Raw genomic sequence first — 18,266 nt, 5'->3', positions numbered from 1 at the left:
GAGTCATTTGATTATTATTAGTTGAAGTGTTGTTTCACTATGCATTTACTTTAATGTCCTTCTGAAGCTACACCAGTGTTGTATTTGTGCAGTTACCAAGGTTACATGCCCTTGTGCGAACAGAAAAGGCACTGATTACCTGTTTATCACAGAGTATGAGCACACAGTGCCCATGTCAACTCGCAATAACACAATAGAGTCAGTGATTTCAGTAAATGCAGTTGTCATTCCCAAGCTGTAGCTGGTGAAACTCTTTCCTACAGTTGACACTGACCCTGAATCTGACAGGTCACAGATTTCAATGTGACACATACAACTAGTGGTAAACTAGACTGGTAAACTACAAAGCCGCACCGCTTGCAGCATTACGGCTACCGTAGTCAGGGGCGTCGCCGAAGTAATAGCGGTAAACACCGGTACTGTGCTTACTCCTAGTCCAACACCACTTGTGTGTATAAAGACCCCAAAATGACACCTTTCAAGAGACACGCTTACGACGCTGAGTTCTATACGTTTTATACGTAAGTTGAACAATTTCGAGAGTTACTATATTGTGAATGCACTAATGTTTGATTTAGTGGTATCAGACTGTTTCTTTTACGTGTTTACTGAATCAGGGAAAAGTTCCCCTCTACGTTTAAGTTACCGTATTGTGAATGAAATCAAAAATCAATAAAGTTTGACTGAATGATTTATCTGACTGTTTTGTTGACATTCCCTTTAGCACAGCTCCATCTAGTGGATGCATAACGCAACCCCTGTCAAACGTTTGACTGTAGTAGCTTCTATTCTATGCGCCTTATAATCCGGTGCGCCCTATATATAAAAACAGTTCTAAAATAGGCCATTCATTGAAGGTGCGCCTTATAATCCAGTGCGCCTTATAGTGCGGAAAATACGGTACTTCATTGCTGCTCACTTTGTGCTGCTACCTGAGCTCTCCACTGCGTACGGTTCACTGTGTAATACGGACATACTACTCACAGTCTGTGTTTAGCTTAAGACGACTAGTGAAAACATCCACATTAATGCAATGAAAATCCTCCAGCAAACAGCTCTTCGTTTGACCGCCGAAATAATCTAATATAATCTAATCTAAATCTTACCTGCCGCTAACTTTTCCGTGGTTTATCCCAGCTGTTTTGACACTATTTTGTGAGATTTGCAGGGGGATTGTAAATATATTTAATCCATGAATTTAAAATGTTTTTCTTCCAACAACGGGTAACGTTAAGTTTTTATTTTCTGTCGATATTGAAAAAATCGTCATCATTTCCATTAACACTGCCTCACAATACTACGATGTCACTGAGCAATTATTACACCGCTTCTGTCAGGCAACATGTATTTCCAACCATTTCCTGCAAGCTTCACTTGTGACTTGGGGAGGCAAGCCTGGGCGGCTTGTTGTGTGGTTTCATATATATTCATATATGACAGCTGGCTGCCAACAGATTACTGGTCTTTCATGTGATTGTGCCAGAGGGCTTGAGTCTTTGTTGCCAGCCATCCTGATAGTACTTGAACTGCAGGAATTCTACCCATGTCTTCTTCCCATGTATTTGAATCTCAGAGGGACGGGGTGCCTGTATGTCACTCCATGATAAGTGTTGGGAATTACACAGTAATTAGTTTGCCCGTTCTAAACAAACCCTGACTGAAGCTGACAGTATGATGCCTGAGGGGTAAAGATACTGTGCCCACTGACTCCAAAAGCAACCCTTAACTACACCCCTTTGCCTCCCAAATATGCACAGAAATTAATATTCAAGGATTTGTTTCACTTGGATAAATCAAACATACAGACATAACAATATGGGGATGCATTTAAGCTGCTGTCGTTATTGTTCAAATCTGTTGCTGAATCATTTTACCCGACTGTAAGTTTACCAAGTATATAAAAATAAAGTAAATTCAAACAACCTAATATTTGATCCATGTCATTAACTATGCGCTTTGCAATTTGATGGTAAGACAATAGAAAATATGGGCACCAATAAGTGGAGAATTATATAAAAACAGATAACGATACTATGTAAAACACAAACATATTACAATGAAATATGTCTTCACAGGAGAGGGAATAATTGTGGATAAATAAAGTACATGTAAACATGTGTTATGAACTGATTATAACATTTTTTCACAATGCTTAATAGTATGGCTTAAATTAAAGTATTATCCATACAACCATATGCAATTTGGGATCAGTTATAATATGCATATAAAAAATGCATAAAGGTGCATTAAATACCAGAATGTGTTAAACAGAGTCCAGTCAGCTGGTTTGTACGGGGCTCTCCTGAGCTCGCTCCCTCGATTGAACTTTAACTCCCACTTATAGCACTTGCATGGAAATGCCTGTCAGTCATCAGAGACGTGGCTGCATTGACTCCTGATTTGCATTTCATCCAGCTTTGTCTGAAACAGAATTTCGAGCTCCTCTTAATCACAACAGCTAGTACACAAACAGCACAACAAATTCTCCACTTTGTATGCAAGATCGTACTTGGAGAAAAGATGTGATAGCAGGAATCACGAGTGGTATTCTTCAGTAGCGTTTGACCGCAGAGATTTATAAATGAATTCTGTTGACTTCCTGCAGTGGTGTCACTTTTTAAAACAGTGTGATATCGATTGTGTGGTTCCATATGTGCTCTCCTGATGGCACAGCCACGATTTTTGTCTCCGGTCTCTCAAATCAAACGCCAGACACCCTTCCTTTGAATCGTTCCCTACTTCTTTTGTCAAGTTTGATGTCTTCAGAGTCGCCCCTTCGCCCTCTCAGAATGAGCTCTTTGCTGGGTGCAGCACTGCTGCAGCACAGTGTTGTTTTACTCTGCCAGACAATTATCTCTAAGACGCCAGAACAGAGAGAGCTGCTCCTCTCGACAATTTCCCCCTAACCTTAAATCAGTCCACATTTCCCATCACCCACTAAATGGAAGAAACACACACACACAAACACTAAATCATGCTGACACACACAGGTACCCTTAAAGCATTTTTCTCTCTTTTCATTTCTCTTGTATTTATGCTATTAAAGCTGTGTGGTCTTGCACTTAAATTCATCTAACACATACACTTCCACACACACACACACACTTCTTCAATCACTGTCACGAGCCTCAAGAAAAACCTCTCAATCAGCCCAACTACGGATGACAGTATCTGCAATACACCACCTATTAAAAGCTGAGCATATGCATATCACCTCTCTCTCCGTTTACGGCTCCTCACGAGTCTTCAAAATCTTTTTATTGACAAACCGCACCTTTAAGACCTTGGAGGTTTTTAAACGCGGTTTGAAAAGGTCGTGACATTCAGAAATGACATTCTCTTTGGGGGAATGGCTTGGATGTCTGGCCGTTAAATAAGGTTAGTTCTATCTGTTCCATTTCCAAGCTGTTTGGCGTCCTTGGCATCGCTCAAGAGCGGCCAGCGCTCTGCTTAATACTAAAGGCTCTCAATGCAAGTTGGATTAGTTTTGCCATGTGTGATACACTCCCCTCGAGGCTAATAAAGAGTGCAGTACTCATACACACACATGCAAACACACATAGTGTATAAGCACTTACATGCTTATGAGTATTGGTGGTGGTAGTAGTGTGTGTGTGTGTGCGCATTAGTGCTTGATGGCTGGAGTGTTGTTGCTGACTGTTGATGATACACTTCTTCACGCACACACTCAGGCACACGCACAAACAATTTTATGCATCCTGCATAGCTCACTGCCTTCTCCGTTCCCTCGCTGCCCTCTTCAGCTCCTCTCAAGCAACGGAGGAATTGAAATGCAAGTGCTTAAGAGTAAAGCCTCGAAGACCCCCAAAAGAAACCATTAACCCTTTAGTATTCCCCCGGCCTTGCAGCTGATGAGTTATTCAAGGCTTTTGACAAGGATCCACCCTCTTTACATTCACTAATGATGAAGAAAGGTCAATGAACACGCTGAGAGATGCCTTTGGCAAAATAATCTCGGGGACACAATACACCAAGGCATTATAGGTCTCTGAAGTGATAAACGGCCATTTTTTAAATTTAAGTTCCCCTCTCTCCCCGCCCCCCCTCCTGCTGAATTACAGTAATGTGTTTGAAACAATCAATGGGCTGAGCTCCTCGCAAGCCAGAGTCCTGTCACCATTGACACTGTTAATTAGCACTGAAGAATCCCGGGCGCTTTTGTCTGAGCACATTTGAAAGGAGAAGAGCGGATAAGACCATTTTGCTTTACAATTGTTATTCCTAATACCATCTAGCGTGGGGAGATCTTAGTGATGGTGGGTGGCTCCCGGTGGGCCTTCAGCCACAGATCTGTGTCCCAACATGAAACAGCTAAAACAGACTGGAAAGGGGCCCAAGTCCCTTTCACTAGAACAGTAAGCAATCCTAGGACAGATCAGAATCAGAGCGATATTCCCCACTTCCACAAATGTTCATTTGCATTGCTTTTATATATCTGCCACTAAATTTGGTTGTTGTGCTTTTTTTGTTGACATTTGACTGATCGTTATGGGTTTTGAGAGGACTAAAAACCCCTTTTCTTTTTTACAAGTTGGACCAAACCAGACAAAAAGGATGGATTCATAAACCACCCCCAAAATATTCTTGGGTGGTTTATTAACCATCTAATTTGTATGTATTCCAGCCAGCTCTCAGCTCTCATTTATCATGCAATAACAACGCATTTCTTGCTTTTTGACACACGGAAATGTTGGAAATGTCGTGCTATTTATACGCCTTTCCGTGAGATATATTCTGTCAAGGAATTTACCTACAAACATGCATCCATAAAGTGTTGCAACATATAAAAATGTTTCGAAAGAAAGTGTCATTTTTGATGAATAAGTCTGGAGCTCCATTGTTTTCCAAAAAACACATTAATGAGCCAACTTTGTGGACTGTGTAACATGTTCCTTCATTACACTGCGTTTATTTTGAGTCAGTTACGTAAATACTCTCTAGAGAACCAAATGCATTTTCTCTTTTTTGAGGAAAGTTTGCCAAAAAGTGTATTGAGGAAATCATTGAACCTTTTTCAAGAATCAAACATATTTGTGAGCCACTTTAAGGATTCACGTCTTCAGTAGGAACCAGCGGAGTTAGTGCTGCGTGCCACAGACAGGCTGGGAAAGTCGGAAAGGATTGCGAGACAATCAAATACACGGTAGGATGCGGTCTGTTCGTGGGATTTATCACCAGCCGTATCATAGCCGTGGTGAACTGACACCTGGAGACTTCTGGAGATGTAAGTCTGCAGATTGACGAATGCTGATTTGAGTGTGAAATATTATTCAATTACATTGTACATGTAGCTGAACACTGTCTGACTCAAGCGAGGCAGTCGTGATGAATCATAGAAGGAGAGTGTGTTTGAATGAATTGGTATTTGTTACCTTGTGCAATCTGTGGTCAAACTCTCGCTGTCGGTTCAGCAAGTATGCAATTATATCTAGAGAAGGGTTTTGTAAAGAGTCAGAGTGATTTTGTTATTGCTTTGACATCATATTTCTAGTTTATGTGGAAATTATTTTCCAGCATGCTGTATGTGTTGCATGTATAACATCCTTACTCTTTTCCTCACACATTATGCAGGACAAATGAACAATGATAGAGTAGCCCAGTGATTGGATTCTGGGTCTTATTCACCATTAAAATAACCATTTTTTTTTTATTTCTGTTGGAACTTTGATTATTATTGCTAGACAGATAGCATTAGCTCCATTACATGGTTACTCTCTGACCCTTTACATTATGCCATAATTGCCTTTATTGGAATGAATACAATGAAATTGAACTGACATTTCCGGTACTCACGCTCACTGTCACGAGAGCAGCGAGTCAACTTGGTGATTAATACTGTATCTAAATATGAATCCATCTGCTCTGTTGTCAGCTACAAGGGAAAATAGTGCACTTCATTAAAAGAGGGAATGTCATCAGTAAGCAGCACGGTAAATTGCAGAGGAAGGGCAGATTTACGACCGTTCACAGTGATTTGTAGGCAGTCCAGAAAACTACAAGCAACTGCCAGGAATTGATGTTGGGTTTCAATTTCTGCTCGTTTTACAAGCCTGCATGCAATCCATTTTTGGATTTTGTTGATTTCGAGCAAGTAAGTCTTGGTTAAACGTTGTGTAATAGTGATACTCGTTGCCCCAAGAGGTCGCAAGAAAATGTTTCTACAATGTTGTTTCTACGTAACAACCTGTGGAGCTAACATTAGCAGAGTGTGTTAGCATATCATTAATTAGCATTTGCACTTTTGTGCTACACAAGCTACTGAAGGTACACTTACACAGCAGCTATATCTCTCTCGCTAAACACACAGGACTCCATTGACAAAAAAACGTAATTTTAGCGTGTCATAAAAAAACACTGAATTCAGACTTTATTGAAACAAAATATAACTCACCAAAACTTCCTTGATTCTTCTTTACACTTTTTCAATGATCACCAACTCTGGTTTGGTTGAAATGAACCCTTAACCCTGAGTCAGTTTGACATCCTGGATGCATCATTCAAACGCACATTGTGGACCCTTCTGCTTCTCTCGGAAATTGCTTTTTGTTTTATCAATAATAAAGAATATTTATTCAGGGAGTGCGGTTAGTGACAGTGTGGGCTCCATTGTAGCTCTGACAGACTGATGGAGCAGCAGTGGGGTCGGGGCTTAGTAAAGGGTCGATTGATGAAAAACACAATATTACGTTGGTTAGGTACAGAGTCTGATCATTTTTTAAAAGCAACAGTAATATAAAAGTTTTCTTCTACCGATCTCCTGTCCAGTAGGTGGCGCTAATGAACCCATAAGCTGGTTTGCCAACCGCCATTAGAACTCAAAGAAGAAGAAGACACAGTTAGTTTGCTGTTAAAGTGAAACAACCAAACGCAGTGAACAGCAAATGGCTCTCCATGCAGGAGAGGATGGTAGTTTTGGAAACCAAAGTAAACTGCAGCCCCACTGTCGATTAGGAGGAAAAGGCCGCTTTACCAGACATATTGATATTTGCTGCTCCTGGTACCCAGGTGAGTTGAACCAGGAGTCACTCCACCGGTCCAATTTGTCAGTAAACGCAGACTTATTCCCCTCAGTGACTCCAGTCAATAATGTTTGACCTCATGTGAAAAACAGGAACACAAAGGCGGAGAGAGTGGTACTTACAGACTTGGGAGCTGCAGTCACCAAGTCTTTCTCTCCAAGGAGAAAGAGCATGTGTCACCATCATTAGTTCTTATATTTATGCAACCATGAAAGTTGCATGTCGATAGTGTCAGTATGTCAGTGAGGATAAGCCTACAGAGGAAAGGCTAAAGTGGATTTGCAGGTGGGGGGGGGGGGGGTTATTTGGAGGAGAAGATAAGAGTTATTGCCCTATTTTAGGATCTGACACATTTCATTGTGGGCTGGTATTGTCTGCCTTTCATTCATACAACCCTAACATCCAGTCATTGTACAGAGTGCACACAACTCAGCCCTTCCAAATAGTGATCTAGAGCCTGGAACACACTCTAATTGGATGTACGTCACACTTACCTTTCCAATGCACCCATTGTTGTTATTTGGCAGCATTTTGTGCTGCATCAAGCCACCTTGATTTGTCTCCTGAACTGTTTTGATTCTTTGAAGCATTTAGTAACGCTGGTGCTCGGAAACACTCCCGCTTTTGTCCACAGGGACAACAAAAATAACACACGATTATAGTTCCTTGTCGTAGCTTTAATGCATCACTGAGACTAATCCAATAATATACACTGTATTCCAAAAATACATACAATAAACTTCATCTTCCACCACTGCCCGAGCACATACACTACGTTTCTTGTGTTGTTTGTAGAACAGTAACAGGAGACCTACCCATCATGCTTTAAATCATACCTTCAGTGAGCTGGATCCTTCATGTTGTATTCCTCTCGTCTGCAGTGATCCCACAGACAAAGAGCGTCAACTTGACACGTCAAATTGAATACAATATGTCTGCCTTAGATACGCTATCGAGGTTAACTGCTTCTGACACAAGTGACTTATTTTTCTCCCCATCTCCAGGACTGCAGACAGAGGGTATTAGGAATTAATTAACAACACCACAATTAGTCTTCTGGTTTCAGTATAAAAAGGGACTCATTCTCATTCCAGAATGCAATCTCCCAAAGCTACATGCTCCGAGAGGGTCATTTAAGTAGCATTATGGCACCATGTTGTCTCATATTGTCCATGAAGCTGCAGCATATGTTGTGACAGGAAATGCTGAACGGTTGTGTGTTTACATCCCAGTTGTTATACCTTGAAATGTTAAATACTTAACAGATTCACAGTGTGTATTAGAAAAGAAGATGTGTGCGTGTGTGTTAGCGACTGACTGACTGAAGAGAGAGAGTGAGAGAGAGAGAGAGGGGCAGGGCCTGACCTGCAGTGTCTCAGACTGCTGTATAAAATGCCCCGCTGGATCAATGGTGCTCACTTCAGGACTCTATAGCTTTTATCTCAACCTCCCACAGGCAGTCAGCAACAAGGTGGGGACTAGCGACTGGAGTGCATTCACTGCCTCGGGTTTTGTCTCGGCGTAATAAAGGAATATTTCATGTGTGACACTCACACAGCCTATGGGCGTACACTGTCTAAAGCAGACTTTGAGCTAGCAATAATTAACGTAAACATATGGCGTGTGCCTCCATTGAATTGTGCCTCTTCTCCTCGCAGGCTCAAGTCTTATGAAGCACCTCGGCTAGAAATAACCCACTGCACATGCTAATCACTTGGCAATTGATTTGGCCCTTTTTGGTCGAACAATTTCTGTAAACCACTGAATTGATCTGAGAGAAATCAATTAACAGCTCAGGGTTGGTAAATATGTAACAACAAATATGGATTGCTCTGTATACAGTTTGACCATCTGAGCAAATTGGGGCTGCAGCTTGTGTGCTCGTGCAGAGATGCTCAACGTGAGCAAATTCCAGTCGGATCCGAGTAGCCCCAGGTGAACTGTGATAACTTTATCACTGCAGACTGCCTGGTTATCTTATATCCATCAAGAAGAAAATGCACTTAACCCTCAACATTTAGGCCTGCTGTGTTATCAGCACCATAATGGAAATTGATAAAAGGGAGCTGTCTTATCATAATCCTACATACATAGCAGTGAATTGCTATTTTAGGACGCTACAGGCGAAGGAGAAGGGCGGAACAGAAAGGAAAGGGCAGGAAGGGAGGGTATAGCCTCCTGGTTGGAGATCAGATGTTATCGGGCTGTATCGACGGAGCAGCTCTTGGAGATGCAAGTAGCGTCGGTCTGAAGTAAGACGTTTCTCATAACTGGCCAGACCGCCGCTGTCATCACAGGGCTGCAGAAGCTAAGCATCGGGCTGACTCAGCAAAATCCTTGGGCCTGCAGCAGGACTCGCAACAGAAATAAAACCCTGATAAGCATTCAAAAGTGAGAGAGAGAGACGGGGGCGTTGGGAGTTATTAGAGATAGTGGGAGTGAGAGACCCAAATATGAGAGGGAGATTATTAAAGAGACAGAGAGGAAGAGAGGACGGGAAAGTAGGGCTGCATGAATTTGCTACATGCTGACTCCATTTGTTTGCGTCCCTGTGCATTTTATTAAGCCTCTAACATTAAACAGATTTAGCGGGAGCAGCCAAAGTCATGGAGTAATTATGCTTTTGGAAATGCTGTAATTAAAAACGCTCGCTTAAAGTATCAATTCACACTGTACAGCGTTCCTTTGTTTATTCCCAGAATGCGCTGATGTGGATTTACCCTCTAAATTTAGAAAAGAGAAGAGAAAGAAACCTACAAGGGAAAATTCATAAAACATTTGAAAAATGGAGATTCATCCATCAGGCGTGCATATAAAGTACATCATTTGCAAGCTCATTGATTCCCTGCATAAAGTACGTCCTTGAATTGAAAGGTGTAATAAACATACGTGTAGGTCACTCTGAATTTTGGATGCCAGACTCATACCGTCACTATTCAGTTCAACTAAAAGCAAGACACAGAGCACACTTTCTGGAGGAGGAGGAGGAGGAGGGAAAGAGAGACTGTTGAAGAAAGAAGTCGATCAACAATGAAAAGGAGCGGTATCGGTGTGGAGAACGTCGGAAATGTCTTCTCTTTTGGGATTCCTTCCCCCCCAGCTCACGCCGCTGAGGGCTCTCTTATGTGTCCAGATATCCCACAGAGGCGTTGATTAAGTCAAGCTGGAGGCCAAAGCCTGCCTGCAATCGAGAGGCCTCGGCTCACTCAGCAAGCTATCAGGTGACCCGTCTCTCTAACGCATTCACTCTCCAGTTAGATACGGATGCTGAGAGGAGCTATTAGAGGCCGGGCTCCAGCCCTAAAAAGCATTCTGCTGGGTGTTGATAACCGGCAGGTACTATGATGTGGAGCATAGACGGGCAGAATGGAGGGGGTGGGATGAGGATATGGCAGTGCTGGGAGGCGGAGGGCGGTAAATGATCTCTGAAGGCCATCTTATTAATGGAGGCTTTTCATTACTAGCACTAATGCAAATGATTGGTAGGGCTAATGAGCTTGAAGGTCCGTGTGAATGAGGACTCTGTGGAGCAGCAGTATGTGATGATCATAGCGGGAGACGAAGGTGATGAGTTCTGAACATCATATCTGGTCATGATGGACACTTTGCTTGTACAGGAACGGCAGGAATGGGGAGAGAAACGGATGAATGAGCTGATGGGTCGGCAAGTCAATTGTGCAGCAACTCAATATGGCAGGCTGCTACAGGCAAGAGGGTACGAGACGAGTGGCGGGGGGGATGAGCTTATTTCACCGTCGGTGGATTGAAGTGAGGTAAAGCATGGAAAATGTCTTGATCGCCTTCTATAAAATGCTCGCACACCGAGAGTGTGCGAGCATTTAAGAGACGGTGGAGCGCAGCACATTCTTTGAAGGTGCGGCATCCCCTCATCAAATGTCATGAGCGTTGTATGATATTCCATTGATACTCTTTACCGAACACCAGCGCCGTTCTTCCTTAAAGAAACAACAACCTGCTTTTAGTTTGTGCTGCACTGTGTTAAAGACACCCTTGGCGGTTGCTGTGAACCTTGCGTGTAGAGGGATTTAGCCCGATTTACAGCATGGTGTGTACAGGATCAGTTCTGGCTCAGGAGTGTCTCATGTGGACTCTCCCAGGGGAGCTGGTGGGGGGGGGGAACCTAAGGCCACTGATTGATGGTCAAGGACACTGAACCCCCCTGCTTCACACCCCATCTCTGAAGCCTTGTCCTCGGGGGGGTTGGGATGCTGCTATAGCTGGCTGCAGCCTCTACGTCCCTCGTGACAGGAAACAACCAACTCAACGGATGTCTCGTCAGCTAAACAACAAAAGAACGACTCGGAGTATTTAATCCAACTCAAAAATAAACATGGCAGATTCTGTTCTACTCTTCTTTCTTTTGTTCGCGTTTTCAGGTGTCCGTTGTGGAGCATGTATTAAACAAGCCAACACAAGGTTGAGGATTTCTGAATGGAGCTCAAACCTTACAGACCCAGTTGACAACCTTGTTGACAAGAGGCAGGGAGAGGAGCTCACGCTATTATCAAATGAATGATGATGGTCCAGTGAATTACGGTGCCGCGCATCACACTCGAGATGGCACTCAAAACAAACCCAGCATTGAGTGTCACTGTTGCATATTTCAGTATGATTCATTATCTGTGTCAACAGTGACCGCGGTTCAGGGCCTTAGCATTTGTTGTGCATATGATATGTGGGTGACAAAACTGCTGTCGATGGAGATTTGGGTGGGAAAGGGGAGGGAAGAAGTACGAGAGAGACAGGCTCATACTCTCGGCACACTATTTAAAGCTGATGTCTTCAGGCCAGTATCAGAGGAGAGAACCAGGGATTGTTATTTTCATATGACTCTGGCTAGAGCTGGGGAGGCTTTAGTTTTTCATTTCAATTCAGTTGCAAAACAGTAATTGAAGCGTATCGCTTTCATCTCCACTTATCTCCTCGCCTCCTCTCCCTTTGGAGCGCTGCTTGTCTTCCTGGCGTTTGCGCATCCTGACACTGTTGGTTTCTCTATGATATATTGTCTGGGATTCTGGTACTTCATGCCGCTCGGTGCTGATGTACACAGCAATTAAATTCAAACCCAAAAGAGGTAGAGCTCTGTCAGAGCCCCCCCCCCCCTCTTCCTCCTGTCCACTGCTGCAGCTTCACTCTCGCACTCCTTTCAATCATTGTCTTCTTTCCCCAGCTCCCCCCCCCCCCCCCCCATATCCGTCTTTAATTTGCGCTCGCTTTCTCTCCGTCTCTTTCCCCTTTCTTATTCCCTTCATGTTAATAAGCAGAGTAATGGTGTTGCAGGCACTTCCTGGTTGGGGAGTTAATTAAAATGGAAAGTTACAACCCACACAGTCAAAACAATGGAGGCCGCTGCTTTTCGCAGTGACACAGGGAGACAGGGAGATATTAAACAAGCCTAAAATCAAACACTGTGAGGAGGCAGGAACCCGGGTACACGGACGATCCCCCAAACTCACTTAACACTTCCCCTCCTGAAGTACGGGCTTTATCGTTACGACCTCCAGCACAGTCAACAGTTCATAACAATCCAATAATTACCTTCTGAGCTGCTTGAAAAGCAGTTGTGGTCACGATATTAAGGTGATGACTGCAGCATTTACTCCGACAGAAACAACACCGATGATCTGATGAGGAACTGAAGAAGGGAAATAGTGACATTTGCCTATTCCCCCTCCCACCACACACACACACACACACAACCTAAAATGGTTTTTCACTAGCGTGGCTAGCACAATGCAGTGCACTCTGTGGGCCGGCTGAGCAGGACATGAGCTGTTGCTATGGTTACCATTTCTCGGCTCGCTCTCACAGCCCAGGAAAACTGTGTCATTATCCTGTACTTTGGAAAGGACGAGAGAGAGGGAGAGAGAGAGAGAAAGGGATACAAAGAGAGTGAGTGAGGTAGAAAGAGGAGACAAAGATAGAAAGCCAGAGACAAGGAGAGGGGGGGCGTAGTTTACACAGGCCAGCCATGCATCTAACACACACACATCATCAAAATTTGCACCCATTTGTGCTCCTCTGTTCACCGCTTTTTCGCTTTTTTTTGTTTTTCCCCTTTTCCATCTGTCAGCGGAGCCGTAGTTTTCACTCTAATAGGTAAACAACTTCAGTACCAACATAATGCTTGGAAATGTCAGGTGAATGCGCTGCCGTGTCAGGTGATAATGGCATGTGTGTCTCTCCCCCCCTCCCTGTGAAAATGCTCTCCAACAAGCTATTATGTCGGGATCAATCTGTGCATCATTGCATTTATTTTAACACACCAACAGCCATACGGTATGCCACGCTAATGACAACTGCCTTATTGAATAAATACCCGGGACACAATAACAACAACACAGTGGGATAACAATCAACCGCGTGTGACTCCGAGTTGCTTCTTGTACGTGATTGCATCCGTGTGCGCACACAGTATGCGTATGTGGTTATTTTTGTTGTTCGCTTTGCTCGGTGTGTTTGTGCAACGTGAGGTCCACATCAGAGGAGTTACATTGTGAACTAATTATATGGCTGTGTAAAGAGAGGCACCCTGCTGATATGGGCTGTGCACCACATGATTTCCCCTGGTAGAGCAGAGCCTGTTTGCCATACTGCGTGTGTGTGTGTGTGTGTGTGTGTGTGTGTGTGTGTGTGTGTGTGTGTTCTTGCACAGACGTGCATGTGACCCGTACATGCAGGTGAGTGTGAGTGTGCTGAGGTAGAGGTGTGCTTTATTAAGCTACAAACTAAAAGAGTGTCTGTGTTGAGGAGGCTGAGTAGCCCCTCTAAATGAAAGGCTGCCCCCCCCCCCCCCTCTGTCCGCCTGACGCAGCTCTCCAGAGATACCTGTTCATATTACTGTGGCTGTCTCCTGGTCAGAGAAACACAAACAGCCCAAAACAAAGCTGGCTCGGATAGGAATGTGAAGAAACAGACCTTTTGTCATCCTCATTTATTCTCCTCTCCACGCTGATAGCTTCTTTTTGTACCACTAAAATGAAAGAAGTGTTTTGACACCAACTAGAAAGAGATGAGATTGCAAAAAAAAGTGTTTTAGAATATTAGAATCTGAAGTAACAGAGTTCTGGGGTTAATTAACTGTTTAACCGTTTAAAAAGCTAAGCATAACGCAGTGGAGCGTCTCGTCAGGAGAATAGCTGGTCCACCTTAAAAGTCATCCCACCTTAAGTGAGCCTGAGCCTGAGTTGTGGCTGACTTTGGGACTAACCCCCTTGGTTTCAATCAGCAGCTTGGCTTGGGAGCTATAACGATACTGCTGACCTCATACTTACAGTAACATACACGCTTTCTCTCTCAACCAAACACTCACTAACGTTTTGCTTGAGGTTGTGATGCAGAAGCCCTGACAGAGTACACCAGGCAGACAGGCAGCTGACAACCTCAAAGCTGAACTAAGAACCTTACTGGGGAAGTGGCTGCTTGTGTCCACAACAATGCACGCAACACCGTGGCTGCTAAGTCTCCCGTACAGGTGAACTGGAGACTTCGTTGCCTGTTTTGCGCATACACTGCAGCTGGTGGTAGATGATGGATGATTAACCTGTTTATCTGTCATCGTTATTTGTTAGGCACTTCAACCGCAGCACCCTGCATGGAAGACGCTCATCTTGTCTGGGCTTTTGCTTTAGTTGTTCATTTAATGCTGCATCAGACCTCTACTCCACCACATTTCAGCGAGATAATATTGTACTTTTTACTCCGCATGTTTTTTTTTTTTTGTTTTTTTTTCAAATGGTGAAAAATGCAATCACAACTAATCAGAGCTTCTCTTCTTTCCCGCCCACAGCGCCCAACACTGCACCCTATGGGAGCACAGGAAGCGCGCACGTCCCGCTGGCCTGCCACTACCTGGTCCTGGCTCTCTCCTACTTCATCAGCATGTACTAGCCGAGGGTCCGGACACAATGACTGTCGAGAGCATTTATGAATCCTTTTTGACATTGCTGAAGGCTGGAATCCAATCTGGTACAGTTTGTGATGGGGGAAATAATCAGCGTTACTTTGTGTGGGGAGATTTTCTTTCTTTGCTTTCTTTGCTTTTTTTGGTGAAATTTCTGTCATGTAAATACGATGATGTTTTTTTATTATTATTATTATTATTATTTCCTCTCTTCTTTTCTGATTGATCGACCATCTTGTGAATCAGTGCTCACCCCACGCAGCCCCACCCCACCTTCAGTCATATCAAACCCCCCTCCCCCCAACCTCCCAAATGAGTTACTTTCATGCCTCTCTCTTTGGAAGGCGATGGCGCAAAATTGACATTTCCATCCCGTTTTTGTACATGGCTAAAAAGAAGCAATTGTGCCAAGTCTCTCAGTACACAGAATTAACATACCAATGTTGTATTGAATGTATTTTGGGTTGTCGAACAAAGGGAAGACATTTAGATTCCTAACAATACAAATTCAGATTATGGAGTGTGCGTAAAAAAATAAGAGGAAGAAAAAAAAACAGAAAAAAATCAAAAGAATATAACGGCAGAGTTTTTTCAGGACCTGTATCGTCACGATTACTCAATAGATGGATGAACAATGTTGAAGGTGTTTGTTGTCTTCTGAAATTGGTCCGTCAGTTACTATGCCTGCCTAACAGATTTGATCAGGCAGCCGTCAAAGTAGCAAAGTATACTGTATTGTATCTTTATATTTTAATATAGAGTAGGCTTTTTTGTTTTAAAGTGGGACCAGCTTTTCTCATTTGACCAAGAACATTAACACAGTTCATGACTTTGTACAGTATGAAGGGAGGAACATCGCTGCCCTATGTTTACATTTTTCTTGAAAGTATAAATACCACAGTATATACTCCACACTTTTCCTTCCGGAGAGTCCACATATATGTGAATGTCACAACAAGCTGTTAACAGCTGAGAAGAAAAAGCAGAGCCCAAGTTCAACTGTTGTAAGCTTTTCTCCTAAAGATGCAGTTCTTTTAAACACGCCACCTCCCGTGGGCGTCTGAGCAGAGAGTTTTGCCTCTGAATTTGTTGTGAACCTCCTGAACATCAACTAGCTGAAAACTAGTAGGTCGCTTCAAGTTTTTGGCTTCAAGTTTTGGCACGGTACTTAAATAAAGGACTCTGGGAAAGCAGTATTCTGCAGCGCGGTACGATATTCCTCTGCTTTTCTTTACAAATAGTTCAATACTTAAATATATTACAGTCTCTTTTACAGTACATATATTTACTTCATTGCACCGGTTAACAAACAAAGGACATCCAGAGAGCCAAAATTCATCGACTTAAGATTTCTGGCAACTACACCAACATTTAGGATGTATAAAAAAAAGTACAAATAAGGGAACCTGCTTCGCCTCCAATGAGTTCTACTCGTGTAAATTTAAGAATAACAGAATACAAACCGAAGCTTATGAACATGCTCATCTCTACAAACATGGCCTACGGTGCTAACTGCTCCTCCAAGATGAAAGTCCTTTTGTATTCAAACACCTGATCCGTATCCACAAGGTCAGTGAATGTCCAGCAGAGAATAAATTAAACCATGAGGTCGTTTAATAGGAGAACATGTGGCTTTTTGTTCACTGAAATCAACCATATCAAGGCTTAAAAAGAAAAAAAACTATTGTAAAGGTTTGCTTTATGACATGGCATATTCATCCTCAAGTATCTTCAATTCATGGTGTAAACAGAGATACTGTACTGTAATGCCTTAATAGTACCATAGACATTAAATGAACCTCCTTTTAGAAGGACACTTCCAGAAGCTCTCAATAAGATACTGCTTATTGAATGTGTGTAAACCAGTAGCACTAATCTTTCTAATTAGGCATCATACTCAGTAAAAAAAACTAAATTTCTCAACTTATGGCTCCTGCAGGTATTTTCAAATAAGCCAGTTGCATCTGATACAAATGCAGTATTTGTCGTACAGGTTGACACATTTGCAGGTTGGATCGTGTTATATTTTGCCCCCGCGGTCGAGGGACTAACAGTTCACACAGTATTTTCACACGAACTTGTAACTGCAAACCTATAGAGAAATAGCCATCGCAGTTAAAAGACTTAAAGCACAAACACTGTTATTACTTTTACGTTTCGTGGTGATTTGTTTTAAGGTCTGCTAAACAATTTGTTATTTTATTATTTGTTCTGAAATTGTTATCAGCTTGTTTTTCAAATTATGAAAACACTGCACCATTATGATCTTGTTTAAATGTTAAGGTATAATGAAAATGGGTCAGAAGTATATTTATTCTCTTCCTTTATGAAAACAATGTATAAAAAAAATTTACATTTGAAACGTGTAAAACTGGATATGTGACATTTATTTGAATGAGGTACAGTATGGCATAGTTTATAATGTTGTCAGGTTCATTTAGATGCCATGACTGTTGTTGGTTTTTTGTCAGACGAGTACATTAAAAAGAACAATGTTTGCAATCAAATTACCTACTTTTTGAAACGGAGAGTAACAGTATTATAGAACAGAATCAATGTGTGTATATTTGGAGAACATAGAGATACCTTTTGATCTTTAGAGCCAGTGTGTAGTCATAGTTTTCACACACTTGCGTGTTTGACGATGTGCAGAGAGTATGGTTGTGCTGCATGTCAAAGTTAACCTGTGGTTTTTAAGGTGGCCATTATACAGATATTCATACTTTTTATGAATGGAAGCAGTTTTTTTCCCAAAACATTTGGTTCTTAAACCTGGTCTAAAAATACATACCTCTTAGAGACGAGCCGGCTATGTTTGTTTGTGATTTATTTGAATCAACTTTTGTTGAAGAATCATCTGCTATTCAGAGTCATATTGATTATTGTGGCACATGGTGGAGTTCTGTTGGTTGCTTGTCTTAAGCAGTCAAGACCACGCTAGTATTCATATACATATGAAATGTACTGGATGTTGATTCTTTTTGAATAATGGTATTAACAAGTCCCTTTTATCGAATCACTATTATTTGCAATAAAGGTCTTCATGTTACAATATAAACCCACATCTGAGTTAATGAGCACTCAAAGGGGTTGTCACTAAAATATCACCTCGTCATTACAGTCTCCCTGCACCCAACGTTCCCCCTTAAGAATCAGGAGCAGAAACAAAACTTCTCATTTTTAGATGGTATAAGTTGTCTTGATGTTTGTTTTGTGTTTCTACAAAATGAAATATTGGCTGTTTAAAAAAAACACCACTCTGTACCATTTAGCTTTTTTAAAAAACGTATCAACGACATTGC

At 42.3% G+C, this 18,266-nt stretch overlaps 1 protein-coding gene across 2 annotated transcripts in view; it reads left to right on the top strand.

Annotated features, from left to right (window-relative positions):
- Positions 1-18,022, top strand: part of negr1 (neuronal growth regulator 1) — a 126,647-nt gene extending 108,625 nt beyond the window's left edge. For both annotated transcript variants that reach the window (XM_031864007.1, XM_031864008.1), the window contains one exon: positions 14,851-18,022. In XM_031864007.1, coding sequence (XP_031719867.1) covers positions 14,851-14,951 — 101 coding nt within the window. In that variant the 3' untranslated portion in view covers positions 14,952-18,022. The remainder of the gene's footprint in view (positions 1-14,850) is intronic.
- Positions 18,023-18,266: the final 244 nt, after the last annotated feature.

Source organism: Anarrhichthys ocellatus, unplaced genomic scaffold, assembly GCF_004355925.1.
Source record: "Anarrhichthys ocellatus isolate YVR2014 unplaced genomic scaffold, GSC_Weel_1.0 scaffold30, whole genome shotgun sequence".
Lineage (NCBI taxonomy): Eukaryota > Metazoa > Chordata > Actinopteri > Perciformes > Anarhichadidae > Anarrhichthys > Anarrhichthys ocellatus.
Note: the sequence above shows the minus strand (reverse complement) of the source record. Positions and strands in the feature narration are given on the sequence as shown.